The sequence below is a fragment of the Lathamus discolor genome, chromosome 4, assembly GCF_037157495.1.
Source record: "Lathamus discolor isolate bLatDis1 chromosome 4, bLatDis1.hap1, whole genome shotgun sequence".
NCBI lineage: Eukaryota > Metazoa > Chordata > Aves > Psittaciformes > Psittacidae > Lathamus > Lathamus discolor.
Window position 1 is genome coordinate 18,264,628 of NC_088887.1, and position 14,825 is coordinate 18,279,452.

Here is a 14,825-nt window from a genome sequence, read left to right on the forward strand (position 1 = left end):
GCTACCTAGAAAGAGCAAGGTGTTGCTATGCTGAAACCTAAGAATTGAGAAGCCTGGAGAATAGGTAGAAGGATTTCAGGAAAAGCACTCAGACTCCCTAAAAAGGAACCCTGAAAAAGAACCTACAAACACACAAGAGAGCCCGAAAAGGTGACTAAGCTATCATTTGCCAACCCAAAAGAACACAGGATGCAAGGAAAAACAGTCACGACACTGCTCTCTCTTTGGTTCCCACATCTTCCCACAGACAACATGCTAAGAAATACATCAGTATAGCAAAACGACATGGAAAGTGCTTCCTCCTCAGCAACACCACCTGCCCTTCAGTGCCTCACCAGCCCAGTTCCAACACTCACTACATGCTTAGCAGTCCACAGCTGTTAAGAACAGGACAGGCTTGCTGGTGTTTCCCCTTTGGGAGCCTTTTTAACCTCTTTTAAAGCTACAACAGAGATAGGCAGGCCTAGCTGACAGCTTTTCCTTTGGGTACCAGTGAGGATCTGAGCCTGCCTTCTTGCAACAGAAGGCATAGGCCACCAGCATCAGTCCTGGGTTCACAGGCAAGGGAGCAAGCACCAGCAAGGGAACAGGAAGAAGATTCCACTCTTAACACACCTTGGGCTACCAGCCCCTTGCCCTAAACCTTGAGGATCTCCCATTTTCTAATGCTTTCACTTCAGCTGCAGATGCAGGGAAAGACTAAAGCACACTTTTCCTTGAAGTTCCTGATCACAATAACTTACACTAATTACCAAAAGCTTTCTATTCTAGAGCTTGAATTAAGCCTTGATTCAAAGGCCTAAATGTTGCAGCTTCTGGGGACAAGAAAAAAAAAAAAAAAAGAGAAAACACAAAAACAACAAAGAATTTCAGATATGAGTTGTAGGAAACAAGTCTATTCATGTAAACACAAGACTCCTGGGGATCTGGCATGCTGGAACTGACTTTCATCACAGCGGACAGCAAGTGTCACACAGGCCTAAATAGTAGTAAGAAAAAGGCCATCACTGGGAAACTCATATTCAGTGGTTTTCCACCAGGATATACTGAGTGCCTGCTCTCCTCAAGCCCTACAGCACTTAAACAAAAAAAAGCTTTTTTCAGATACACTGAAATTCTTACTTCAAATCTCAAACAAGAACCTGGGGGGGGGGGGGGGTGGGGGGGTGGTAGGGTGGGTGGGGGGGTGGTGGGGTGGGGGGGTGGGTGGAAAAGGTAGGGGATAATCCAGGAGCTGTAGGGCTTACTCTTTACTTTTAGAGTCTGAGACCTGGTAACCACCAGATACCTGCTTTGGGTTTTGGATGTTTTGTCCTAGAAGGGTTATCTTGGTTTCCAGAGCATTTCACAGGATAACACACTTTCACTGCAGAATGAAATCACATAAAAAACAGGCAATGGCAGTACAAAATGATCTCATGCTGCCCTTTCTTCTCAGAATCTAACCACACCAGAGAAGGGAAAAAAAAGAAAGAGTCTAGATCAAGACTTAATCTCAGGATACACAATCTGCTTACCAAGCAGATTATAACTGTACTGGATCCAGGAAAAAGGATGAGAAAATATTCTTATTTGTCACAGTCAGATACTTCAGCCATTTGCATCCTTTTGCTGGGTTATTTCATAAAGATCTGAACAAAACAATCAAGTCTAAGTATACACAAGGGACTAACTCTTCTATGATTCAACTCCTTCCCTCCACCACCCTTTATATAAGAATTCAACACTTGCAGCACTTAGTTAACAAAAAGCTCCAACATGTCTCTTATTAAAACGCTCCTAGAAAACATATGTTCACAGAAGCATACTTTTCCCATCCAGAGTGAGAGGAACACTATTTTCCCAACCCCTTAATGCTCTGAATACCTCACAGAAGCTATGAAGTAATGGTATCATAAAGACAGCCACACCGCAACACACACCACAAGACTGAAAAGTTTACATTGTTTTTCTTTTCTCTTGCACACAAAAGTGCTTTCAATTTTAACAGCACAGGTTCCAGATATCCCCAAAAGGCAACTCAGAACATCCAGACAAACTGTATCATGAACAGTGTTCAGATATCTGTACATGCACAGTTTAAGTTCTTCTAATTATTTTATGGGGAATTAATAAGGTAACAACTTTCCTGCTGCACATCATCCTTTAATAGTTTTTACTTTTTGTTACATTACCTTGAGTACCTGAGAGCCCTGATTTTCCACTTGTCCTACTAAACTATTCTTTTGGAAAAATGTATTCCTTTTGTTTCTAAACAGAAACACTACAAGTGCTCTCTATAGTTCTTCACTGTTTCCCCAGCTGGCAAAATGCCTGTATTGTACAGATAAATGAGATGACTGATAGCTGCAAATAAAAGAAAGCACAGTGGACACCTTCTTGTGGTAGATCTTGACTTGTAGAAAGACACCCATCTGTCCCAATTGCCTCACTGCTTGCAAGCAACTTCAGCAAAGAGACTAGGATGAGCTAGCTTTAGGAAACTGACTTTTCAACTGTTACTATCTGCTTTGCAGACCTGGCTATGAAAGACTCAACAGCCAAACCATGACAAAAGTGCTCTGGAAGACTTTAAAACAAGAATTAGTTATATAGTTATACAAGCAGAAACTAAGTAAATACAGTTTTGTTTGAAAAGCATTGCAGCATGGGGCTGGGGCACTGCTACCCATTCCGCCCTGAATCTGGAAAAGGCTCCCACTTACTACCTGCAAGTGCTCTGAACAATGAACTGCATGTAGTAATTTGTGGGGCATGCTTGCTCACAGGCACCTGAAGTACTCCTGACCATGCAGAACCACTTAAGTACTACACGTAACTATCATACCTGAACAACCTTCTGGTTCTCTAGTTAAACATACTGCTACTTCAGTAACGCTGTTAACAGCAATGCTATAAGTCCAATGTTGGAAATAGGGGGGGGGGGAGTGTATGTGTGAGGAAAGGGGAGAGCAAAAAAACAAAACCCACCACTCGCCTTTTTGGGTAATTCTTGCTATAGTGTCTTTATTTCTACACACACGCTGCCTGGCATTGACACCAGTAAGGAGTAATGCCACATGTTAAACTAACGACAGCTACACAATTATGTGAACACGCCATAAAACATCACCTACCAATTACTCATTATCTCCTTGCAGAACTTCACAGCAGAGGCAGCAAACACCAAGAGGAGGGAAGGGTGCACAAGTATCTCTTCCCCACCTCAACACCAGGGTGCCCCAAGAACCCGGGCTCCCGTGGCCAGCTGTGGGGGCCCATCCTGCAGCTTCCCCCGAGGCCGGGAGAAAGACAGAAAAAGGATCTCCCCCTCGGCCCTGAAACGAGTCACTTCACGCCCTGCGAGGTGAAATTTCACTGCCCTTACCTTGCAGCGACCACAGCCTATGCACCGGCTCGCGTAAGAGCAGGTACGGCCACACAGTCACGTCACCCCGGCAGCCCGTGGAAACCCCTCTCACCGGGGAACCGCGGCAAGCAGCACGCCCCGCGCTCCATCCCCCTTAAAGTTCCGGGGAGATAACGCGGCAGCAGTCCGCGCCCCGGCCTTGGAGGGAGCACCTGGAGCTGAGGGAATGCGGAGCCGTTAGGGCTGCGCCGGCCGTTAATGCCACCGGGCGCACCAAGAGAGGGCGAAGGCGGCGGCGCGGCTGGGCACGGCTGAGCCCGGCCTCGCCGCCCCTCGGAGGGCAGCGCCTGGCTGCGCTCCGCCGCGCCTCAGGCGGGTACAGCACGGCGGGCGGTCCCCCCGCCCCGCGCCGAGGGGCCCGTGCCCGCGGGCCCGGGTCTCCCCCACTACCTGAGGGTAAGGTGTTCAAACACAACCCGCCCCCCACTCCCCCCCCGCCGGCCTCCCCGCTGCCCCGGTCTCGCAGCCCGCGCGCTCACCGAGCAGCAGCAGGAGAACGAAGAGAGGCGGGCAGGACGCCTTGAGCCCGCGGTGCCCCATGCTGGCAGGGTTACGCGCGAGCAGGACGGCCAGCAGCGCGCTCCTCGGCCAGCAGCTCGCGTGCCGCTGCCCTGAGAGCACACGGAGCCGCCCGCCCGCCCCGACCGGCCGCGCCGCGCGGCGCAGCCAACCACAGAGACAAACTTTCTCCAGCGCCCGCCCTCTCCTGCAGGTAGGGGGCGTGGCATGAGGGTCCGGCCCGGTTTGGCCCACACGCCCTGAGAGGGGAGGAGAGCAGGCTCCGCGGGGGTGCTCACGTGGCGGGTCTGCGTCTCCTGGCCTCCTGGAGCCACCACGCACACGTAGCACGGGACAGCCCCCGGGCGCGGGGTGGGGAGAGGTCTCGGAGCTGGGCTCCTCGCTGCTAGCGCCCCGGAACGGCCGTTGGGCCCTGCTAGCGCGCGGGGCCTCCATGGCGCCGCTCCTGCCCTGCTGCACTCTTCCCCGGCCCCGCCGCTCCGGGGTGAGGTCTCCTCGTGTCGGCTGTGCCCCCCACCGTGAGCGGGTACCCCCGGCGCAGGGATCGGCTGAGGGTCCCTTTGCTCACGGACACATCCGCAGCCCAGTGTTCCCCCACACGGAACCACAACACAGGCATGGGGGGTCACCCCCATCTCTATCTCCACGCAAACCGTGGCCGACGGCTGCCTGCTGATCCGAGCACAGCCCAAACGCGGAGGCTTCTTATGCGTGGTCTCACAGCCCTAACTGCAGGGTCCGCTCGTGACCCTACCCATGCAGGCATAGACTGAAACCCCACCTCTGGGGGGGGTCCACTTTTGTCCCTGCCCTGCACAGCCTGGGTTAGGATAGGGAGCGCAGGGGCAACATGGATGCCCTCTGCCCCAAGCAGGGGATAGGGTCACTCTTCCACACAAGCAGTGCTGCCCTGTTTAGGACAAGGTTTCTTTCCACCTGCTTGACTTCCTCACGTTAACTCAGCAAAGGGCTGCTGCCACACGGGATTCTTGCCACTGCTCCACCACCTTTTTTCCCAGCCTGCGCACAGAGATTTTTGTTTGCTTGGGGATTTAATTTGTAAAAACGGAGAGCTGAGGCACTGGCCTTCATTCCCCTTAACTGTAAATCAGAGCTCTCCGCATGTGCGTCGTGCAGTTTTCTGCCCAGGCTCCCTTTGGGCTATCAGCTCTTCTGTTATTGGTGGAGCTGAGTCTGTGTTACACCATTTCTGTGAGTGGGGAATCTCCAGAGCCTATGCAGTTTTGGCCACACAAAATGGCTGGTTTAGGATTTATTGTAGTTTCTCTGGTGCACCTTGATCTTGAGCATGCCTTGGCTTGGGTGAGGTTGTTTACTTCCACTAGCAGGAAGTATGTGCTGTGTTCATAACTGAGCATGATTATCGGACTGGATTTTAGTTTGGCCTTTGTTACTCATTCTGTAACACTTTACAGAAGAGAGGGTTGCCTTGTAGGAATGAAAAAAGACCCTCCTAAAACTGATGATGATAACTTTCACCCTTCAATCACAATTACCTGAGTTCCTGTACACAGTAGATCTCTTTGCAGAACTGCAGCTATGAGGTACCTGGGGGCCACTTAGTCCTGTCTGCACTGAAGTTCTCCTAACTCCCAAACTGCAAATGAGGCTGAATCCATAAGCATGACTGAGAAAGGGCTGCCCAAACAAAACAAGACTCTCTTCACCTATGTTTACAGTACCCTCCTGTGCCTGTTTGTTCTTGCTGCCTGTTTCCAATCTTTCTGCTCTACCTCCTCATTTGGCCAACATTCAAATACATCTTTCCTTTACTGAAAAACATCACTTCTGTAAACTAAGCTATGTCCCTTACACAAAATTTAGAAAACATGTTAGAACATCTCTCACTGGTCACCTTCCATCATGCTGGTTGAACTGCTGCACCTTCATCAAACTCTCATGCTGAAAATACATCCCCTTGTGCCTCTTAAGCCTGGCAGCAGTTATCCTGATACATACACACGGATGCAGTCATGGATACAAAGTTTACTGGGTGCACAAAGCCACTGATTTTGCAGACCCCCAGTCCACATTTGCTTTGTACTTCTTATTTCCTGTGCTCTGTTGCTAGTTGAGGAACACTGATCCAGGACATGAATTACCATGCTGAAAAGGACATCAGTGACCTGATGATTTTTGCTATGTCCTTGGAAAAATTTTGAATACCCTATTGCTCTTACTGTAACTGCTAGATACCAGCATCTACTTCACCACTGCTCCACAGTTAGTTACACTAGTGAAAAGAACAGGTAAATCCTAAATAGGTAAATCCGTGCTATTCTGAGCTATGGTGTGTGGTGTTCTCAACAAGTGCCAGAAGGGACCACTGTAACCTGTTAATCTGACCCATACACACAAGCCATAAATTATTTTTTTTCACAGCAGCTGTGTCAAAGTGAGTTTGAAAGACAGCACATCTTGTTTTAGACTCCAAGTAATGGCAAGTGCCTTACTCTACTTACTAATTTATTCCAATGTAATTATTCTTGCTGCCAGGAAAATGCTTCCTTTAAGGCTGAATTCATCCAACTTCAAGACAGGCCTAAAAACTGTAACCCTCTCCTTTTCATGGGTAAGTAACTATACATGGTGCTCATACCACTTCTCCTTGTTAAACTGAATAGAGTGTTTCCTTTGAAGCCTCACACTGTAAGATTCAGTTTCAGCCACTGCAGCATTTTTCACTCTCCAATGTTTCTAAGAGCTTTTTGACTCACAGGCACCCACCCTAGATACAGTGTCATTGTGTTCTATACACACATGCTGTGCACAAAGTAAAAATCATCTCTCAGTCGTTGTTTGGTTTCCCTCTCTCACATCTCTAAAAATGGAATTAGACCATTAACTGCCTACACTGCACAAAAACCTTGTGGAGTCCATTACCCATGCTGAAACTCCAATTCTCTCTCTGCATCTGTGTTTTCTAAGAGAGCATCTTTATCCTGCCATTCATCACCGACGTTCTGCCCTCCTCACTACATGGCCTTGCAGCAGGGTGTGTTAAAATACATTTCGTAGTATTGTGACAATTTAAGCAGGTGCTTGAGATCCCTCATTCAGTTTGAGAACTGTTTCTCTGAGGCTGATAACTCTCCAGCATAGATGACAGAAAGAGTAAGCATGAAGCTGGCCGCTGTGTTGGTCTGCCTTCTCCTTTAAAGCCTGTTTTCTTCTTTTTTGTGTGTCCTACTTTCAATGGATTGTTACATGTATGTGATTATGTCATTTTTTCCCCTTGCCAATTCCATTTTGCATAGCTCAGCTACAAGAGCCAGAATGAGTCAAAAGCTTTCTCCAAGTATAAAGTCAGGATAAATATTTTCCTCTGTTTTTGTGCTTTCACCATGTTTATTAATGAGATGCAGAGTAAATATGTGGTCAGTTGTTGGTTTCTCAGAAAGGCATCCCATTGGACTTTCAGTGTTTAGCATGTTGTTATTTTGAGTAGATACCACATATAATTCATTTATCGATGATGCTGCAGAAATATTTGCCTGCATTTCATCAATACCTAGATTTCTGCATAATGCATAGGGTGAAGGCATCTCTCATTTGGGAGTAAATAGATTAACCAACAGAATCTCAAGGAAGGATCAAAATTAAAGTGTTATATTAGACATATTATTATACATGCACATATGTGCATGAACACACACCGATCCTACAGAAACCCATATGCAACCACTCCCTTTTTGTGCCACTCCTCCAATATATATTTGCTTGCTGTTGCAAAGTTTCACTCTTTACAAACATGGATAAACGGCTCTTGTTCTCCCCACTTTGTTGCCCGAGCAGCAGAAGACAAAGGTGAGACGATTGCGTAGCAGGCCTGCATGCAGCATGGAGTGCAAAGGTAAACTTCATTCAGAAGTCCCATACATCTCCAACCAACAGCAGAAGGATCCACCCTGATGAGGATCCAGCACTGTGTTCAGGGGCAGAGGCTGCAAAAACACTGCTAACATGCAGTGCAGATTGCTGGCTGCAAACCTTAAGCAGGGGAGAAATCTTTTGGCCCCACTCCTTGAGGCCCCTTGCTGCTGGTGTGTGGCAGCCTTAAGCTCTCCACAACAAAAGAGAGGTGTAGGCATACAGGCAGATAAGGCCATGCTCATCAGCTCTGTCAGCAATATGATGGCCACTAAGGGCAGGAAGGGACTGTCAGCGGCTTCCAAACTGCTTGCATGAGAACCCTGGGGAAAAGGAACCACAGTGTGAACGTTGTCCTGGAGACATCTACATGGGGATGTGCCGTCTTGTGTCTTGGCTACTCATTAAAGACTCTTTTCTCAAGAGCTAGAGACATTATCCCCAGCGTACTGGCCAAATTCCACGTTGCTTGATTTCATTCTGCCTCTAAGTTTTGTTTGTGTTTTGGAGTGGGCACAATATTCATTTTCATTTCCTCTCCTCGACTCCTGCTCTGTTAAACAGTTTGTGCATTCCAGCCAAGGGGCTGCTCCACATCATGGTTGTGGCTGATGTGAGCCCTACACCCTCAAAGCTGTAGAGCTGGCTTTGTGAAATGTGTCTGAACATACCTGGATGGAAAATACATGTCCCCCTGTCATTCCTCTCTCAGTTGAACTACTGAGAAATATGGGCAATAGCAGAGAGCTCACAAAGAACTGTGAAAACCTCAGCTTACCCATTATGTATTATGCATTAAAACCTGCCTCTATTGAGCTGTCCGAGATAAAGTCTTACTGGCATTTGATCAAAAGAATGGGAAATTACCTTGATTTGTCCTGGCTAGAGCTGGCTGCCTCATGTAAAAAGTATTTGTGAATAAATTATTTGCAGATTGATGGGGAAAAAGTAAGTAATTTGTTTGATGAATATTGTTCAGCTGGCTATTGAACTAACCAAATAATGAAGAAAAAGCATTAGTCAATGATTTATTGGAAAACCTAGTTGAAATTTGACAGGAGAAAATGGTCAAACAATTTGCCACTATTATTTAAATGCCAGTAGATCTGGATAGTGTTCATGCAGTAGTAAAGCACACCAGTTCAAGCCATGGCCCTATGAAAGGTATTGAAATATTAATTCAAATCTTCAAATCTATACTCACCTTCTACTTAAAGGAGATTCTCCTCAACCACAGGCCCAAAGATACCCATTAATGATCAAGGAACAGATTCTACATTTGCAGTTATTTATTCTTACTTATTATGAAGACACTCTGGAAACTATCTTTTCTGATAGAATAGCGATGAAAATTGAGTACCTTTTACTCCTCTAGTGCCTCCCTTCAGTGAGTCTCTAAGCACTTTACAAATTTCAATAGGTTTAATGTTACAGCTGTTCTGTCAGGCAGGAAGGCATAATGAAATCCAGGAAAAGTAGGGAGCACACACTGTAAGCTACAGGTTTCTTTACATCATAAACACTCAGACTTCATGGGCAGTTTTAGACTAGCCTCCTTTCATCGAATCATAGAATAGTTAGGGTTGGAAAAAACCTTAGGATCATCTAGTTCTAACCCCCCTGCCATGGGCAGGGACACCTCACACTAAACCATCCCACCCAAGGCTTTGTCCAACCTGGCCTTAAACACTGCCAGGGATGGAGCACTCACAACCTCCCTGGACAACCCATTCCAGTGCCTCACCACCCTAACAGGAAAGAATTTCTTCCTTATATCCAATCTAAACTTCCCCTGTTTAAGTTTTAACCCGTTACCCCTTGTCCTGTCACTACGGTCCCTAATGAAGAGTCCATCCCCAGCATCCGTATAGCCCCCTTCAGATACTGGAAGGCTGCTATGAGGTCTCAATGCAGCCTTCTCTTCTCCAGGCTGAACAGCCCCAACTTCCTCAGCCTGTCTTCATACAGGAGGTGCTCCAGTCCCCTGATCATCCTCGTGGCCCTTCTCTGGACTTGTTCCAGCAGTTCCATGTCCTTTTTATGTTGAGGACACCAGAACTGCACACAATACTCCAAGTGAGGTCTCATGAGAGCAGAGTAGAGGGGCAGGATCACCTCCTTCAACCTGCTGGTCACACTCCTTTTGATGAAGCCCGGGATACGGTTGGCTTTCTGGGCTGCGAGCACACACTGCCGGCTCATGTTCAATACAGCACATCTTTCAAAGACTGCCTACATTTTTCAAATCTGGCTACCTGAAGTTCAATTCCTAACTATTTAAGCATTCATAAGCAGTTGCTTTATGTTACATGCTGAGCTCTTGTTGAATTTGATGGCATTTTTCAGCACTAAACACACAAGTAGAAAAACTCATGTGTCATGGTATTTCCTTGCATACATACAGATGTAGCAGCGTATCTCTAGATGCTTGCTTTCAGCAAGGTGGTCTAGATGGTCTACAGGTTGGAGATATAATAACTAGGAAAGAGGCAGGTTGCAGAGACCTGTTTGTGGCTGTGGGTTGCACAATCCGTGTTAATGATGCCATGTGAGCAAACCATATGCAAAAAAGTTATCCAAACTGTTATGCCATAAATTAGATGTCCTCCTACTTCATGCCTCTCTTTCACACTTCCCGCAGCAGTGGTACAGTCCCTCCATGGCTTTTTGGTTGAAACTGTGAATGCTTACTATTCAATGTGAGTAGCTGCACTTCAAAGCACTAGATAGGTATTAAAAATTTTGTTTTAGATGTTAATGGCAGCTCCCACTGTGGCATGAACATTAAGGATAAAATCAGCACCCTGTTGAAACTATTGGACATTCTCTTGTCAGCTTCAGTGCAAACAGTATTTGATCTCAAGTACTGAATTGAACATCAGCAACCAAAGAATTAGTGAACAGAAAGTGCATGTTAAGGCAGTATGTGACAAAATCATTCCCCAACAAGTTGCTGTCTGAACGTCTACGAAAGCATGTAATTTAAGAACCAATCTAAAAGATATATATATTTATGTAAAGGAAATGGAGTATCAAATTAAAGATCAGCTGTCAGCTTAAACACAAATAAACTGTTAAAACCAGAAATAAATATTTGTATGATTGCTGTTGATCATTAGAGGCCGTTTAAAATCCAGATTTACTCAACATGGTTTTTGTTCTCTTTCCCACTGGCATGTTTCCTGTCTTGAGCTAGGAAAAATCAAAATGAGTCAATTTTCCTTTCAGGTTTTCTCTCTTTCTGCGTTGTGACTGCAAAAATCATAGGGGAGGATATTGCTCTGTTTTAAAGGAACAGTTTTCATTAGAAACAGAGGAGGAAAACAATAGAAGCATTTCTGTTGGCATTTTGTTTGTTTTTATACAGATTCTCCTAGGCAAAATTGAAGTCATGAGGGAGAGAAGAGTCTGCTTTTAACATGAGCAGGTACAATTCTTACACTGCTTCAAATTCACTCTCTTGATATAGTCCAGTTACACTCCATTTTGGGAGTTTGTTTTATTCACTAAGGTCAGTCTGAGTTTAGCTCTTCTTTGTGTTTTTTACCTGTGAGACTGCTGTCTTCCCACATCAGAAACAGGCTCAAATCTTTTTCTGACCTTGATTGCGATGAGTAGAATATATATGCGATGAGGATAAATCAGATTAAAACAGAAACAGTAACAGTGCATATCTCTGACAGGTCCCAGAACCTCACATAGTATTACCTTCTACTACACAAGGAAAATAACCCAATCTTCAGGCCTTTTTGAGACATGGAAATTATGGAAACAAAAAGCCAGGAGGTGTCTTGCCTACACAAAACTGAAATGCTACATGTAACATACACTGAGTTGTCACCTATTATCCTGAGTTGATTTAAAATAATCTATAATCCAGGGATGAGAAGTGAGCACCATAGGATGTTGCAGGTCCTTCTCATACAGCAAGACGGTGTTCTTGCTATACCTAAACATGAAAGAAGAAACATGCTGTCTTTTCAAAAGAGGATTTGAGGCTAAAAGAATCAACACTGAGGCTAAAAGAATTTTTTTGAATTCATTTACATTAACAGGGGTTAATTAAGAGATTAGGCTGGGGCTGCTGATCCTGACCCTGTCTGACAATCTGGGCACACACTTAACAAGAGCTTAGAAACAGGAGAGGCATGATATAAGGTAACACAGCCACTGCATCCCAAGGAGCAGAGATCTCAGTCCAAAGGACTATCCAAAAGTCAGTCTTCTGGGGAGGTCTTCCCTTCCTCTGATAGGACTGGAGGAGATGATATGAAAAGAGCTTTTTGTTCTCAGATAAAAATCAGTGAAAGTCAGTGAAGTTTCAATGTGTGTTTTTCAGGTTCATTTCTAATTTGCTGTGCCAAGCAAAGAGATTAGAGGTGCAAAATATATGCAAAATAAAACTAACATAAAAGTTCAATGACAACTGGCAAACTGAAACCTCTTCTTTTAACAGAGTTCCAGAAACAAACATCTGAGTTCTTGATACACAAATAATAAAGAAAAGCAAAGCATCCTGAGCATTTTATTTCCGGTCTTTTTGGCATCCTAATAGTCTATCATCTTCTGCCTATTGCAATTTGCTCTGTTATCCTGTCTGTTTTGTTTTCACACTGGATGACCAGCTAACTATCTGTTGAGCCAGCAGAGAAAAAAACAGGTCAAAACCTGCAGATGTCTCAGTGTTCATGCCCAGGGGACAACAGATAACAAGCTGTTACTATTTGCCTGTAAATCCATTGGTTGGCTTGTTACTCCTCAGTGTCTACTAAAGCCTTGTTGATTCTGATTTGGCACTTTGCTGTTGACCCTGCAGCATTTTGAGGGTATCTGCAGTACAAAAGGCTCATAAGCTCATTGATCACTTCTGTGACTCTTGGATAATGATCAGGGAGGAAACTCAGATGCTAACTTAGAGAAGCTACACCTCATCCCAGACCTTCAGATGAGCCATCAGGTGGGGGCTCCTGTTACCTTCTAGGACAATGCTCCATACATCTGTGCCTTCGCAAACCTTGCATACTTGAAGATGTTCACTTTTAGAAGATGCTTCTCTATTGGCAACACAGGGACTGTGGCTCACCAGGATAGCAAAACCAAAACCAGCACAAAGTAAACTACAGCACAAAGTATCCTTGCCTACTCTCTGACCACAGGGACTGCAAGCAAGGAAACACATTCGGATTCAAATCACAATATATAAAAGTCTTGCTAATGTAGACCTCTTCAGAAGAGGACAAATTTTGGTTCTCACTGAGAAAGCAGTGTCTGAATATAAAGTCACTGGAAAATGTCCAATAATCTTGGGCCATACAAAGGACTTCTGGACTTAATTTATCTGAATGTTGCCAGTGCTTCTGCTGCCACCTTTTTAGGTGGTGCCCCATGTGAGTAAAACCAGTTCAGCTGAGCTACCTGACCACTGCAGAACAAGAAGTCCAGTGGTGCTTGTGAAGATCCACTAGTTACCAACACTGAAAATACACAGGGTCTGAATTAGAATGACCAAGCTGTCAACTTTAAAACATCCCTGCAATCTGCTTCTGAGCCCACAGGCTCACTGAAATAATGAGCATTAAAGAGAAAACACTCTTCAGAAAGAAAGGTCTCACATAGTAGGTAATGCCTTTTGCATTTCTTGTTGAGCTTCTGTAGCCAGTCTTCTCCAACTGCTTCCATCAGCACATGTTGGAGCACATCTCATGCTTATTCAGACAAACAAAAGGGGCTATCTAGTCTTTCACTTTCTCCTTCCTCCATACTGCAGAGAATTATTGCTCTTCTCCATTCTGCTCTCATATGGAGAGAGTAATTTTTAATTGTTTATTGCAGTAAAAATGATACAAAGCTTCATGAATGAAACTGGCAAAATACAGAATGGTGCTTTATTCTTCATGCACAAAGATAAAATGGTAACATAATATTTAATCAGGGAGTGAAAGAAAGAGAAGTGAGTTCATTAACTTTTCCCTTGAGTGAAAACTCCTGTTTTCATTCTTCTTTTATTTTTATTCAAATAATTTTCTAGAGAACACCATCCGTATGCAAATGTGTATGTGTTCTCAGAATACAGCTTTCTTTTATACAGATGATCATGAACTCACTCCAATAAAGGGAAAGAGAATTTTTCCATAGAAATAATTGGCCAGGCAGCCAGCAGTAAAAGCTCTATTAAGCCCCAGTTATGTGTTTCACATTCCTGAGAGCTTGTATAGTTCAGTGGACAGTGTTTTGCAGCACTGGACATCACAGATCCAAACTGCTTTTACCAAGGATTTTGGTTTTTTATTTGCTTGCATTTTTTTCCTCTAGTGACAGCAGAAGAGGAAGAAGCAACTTTTACATTTAATTCTTCATGCAGCAAGATTCATGGTCTTGAGAGCTTTGGAGGCTCCATACTGGCTCTGTGAAGACTCATGTCTCCACTTGTGGATGCCAATGAGAGCTTTAGATTTTGCCTGGAGTGTGCTCAGAGGCAGGGCTGCCTGTAACACAGAAGGACAGAGGAAGGGCAAACAGGCTTTGATTTTGAATGATGGGCAAATATCTCTGGTGCATGCCCTCATGCACCAGAGACCTGGAAATAGGAATGTGATTTATTTTACAACTATGGGCCAATGGCAGGGGAAAGGCTCAGGGTGACAGCTTCCAGCCACAGTTTGGAGGAACTGAGCCTTGACACGATTGCTCACCTCTACCCCCTGACCTTTTTAACAATCACTAGTTTCCAGCTCCCTGACTGGGGTTGGGCATCAGCTCTAACTCTTGTGAGGCATCCTCATTATGGGGAGAAATGCTCTTGTCAAGCAGGTGTCCCAGCTAAAAGAAGGAATACAAGAAAGAACAGCAAAGCTCATCAATAGGATTGTCTCTTCAGAGGCACTGATTTGGAGTGTCCCACTGAGCTCCACCTCAACAGCTTCTCTGGACAGACTCTGAATGCAGCACACTCCAGCCCTAAAGCACAGAGCACAATAACAGCACCAAAATAACTCCAGAGTTAGTA

General features: G+C 45.1%; 1 protein-coding gene across 1 annotated transcript in view; it reads right to left on the bottom strand.

Moving 5' to 3' along the window:
• PTGFRN (prostaglandin F2 receptor inhibitor) overlaps positions 1–4,056 on the bottom strand; it is a 71,589-nt gene extending 67,533 nt beyond the window's left edge. Inside the window, exon 1 of the mRNA XM_065676429.1 lies at positions 3,889–4,056. Coding sequence (XP_065532501.1) covers positions 3,889–3,949 — 61 coding nt within the window. The 5' untranslated portion in view covers positions 3,950–4,056. The remainder of the gene's footprint in view (positions 1–3,888) is intronic.
• Between the last annotated feature and the right edge of the window lie 10,769 nt (positions 4,057–14,825).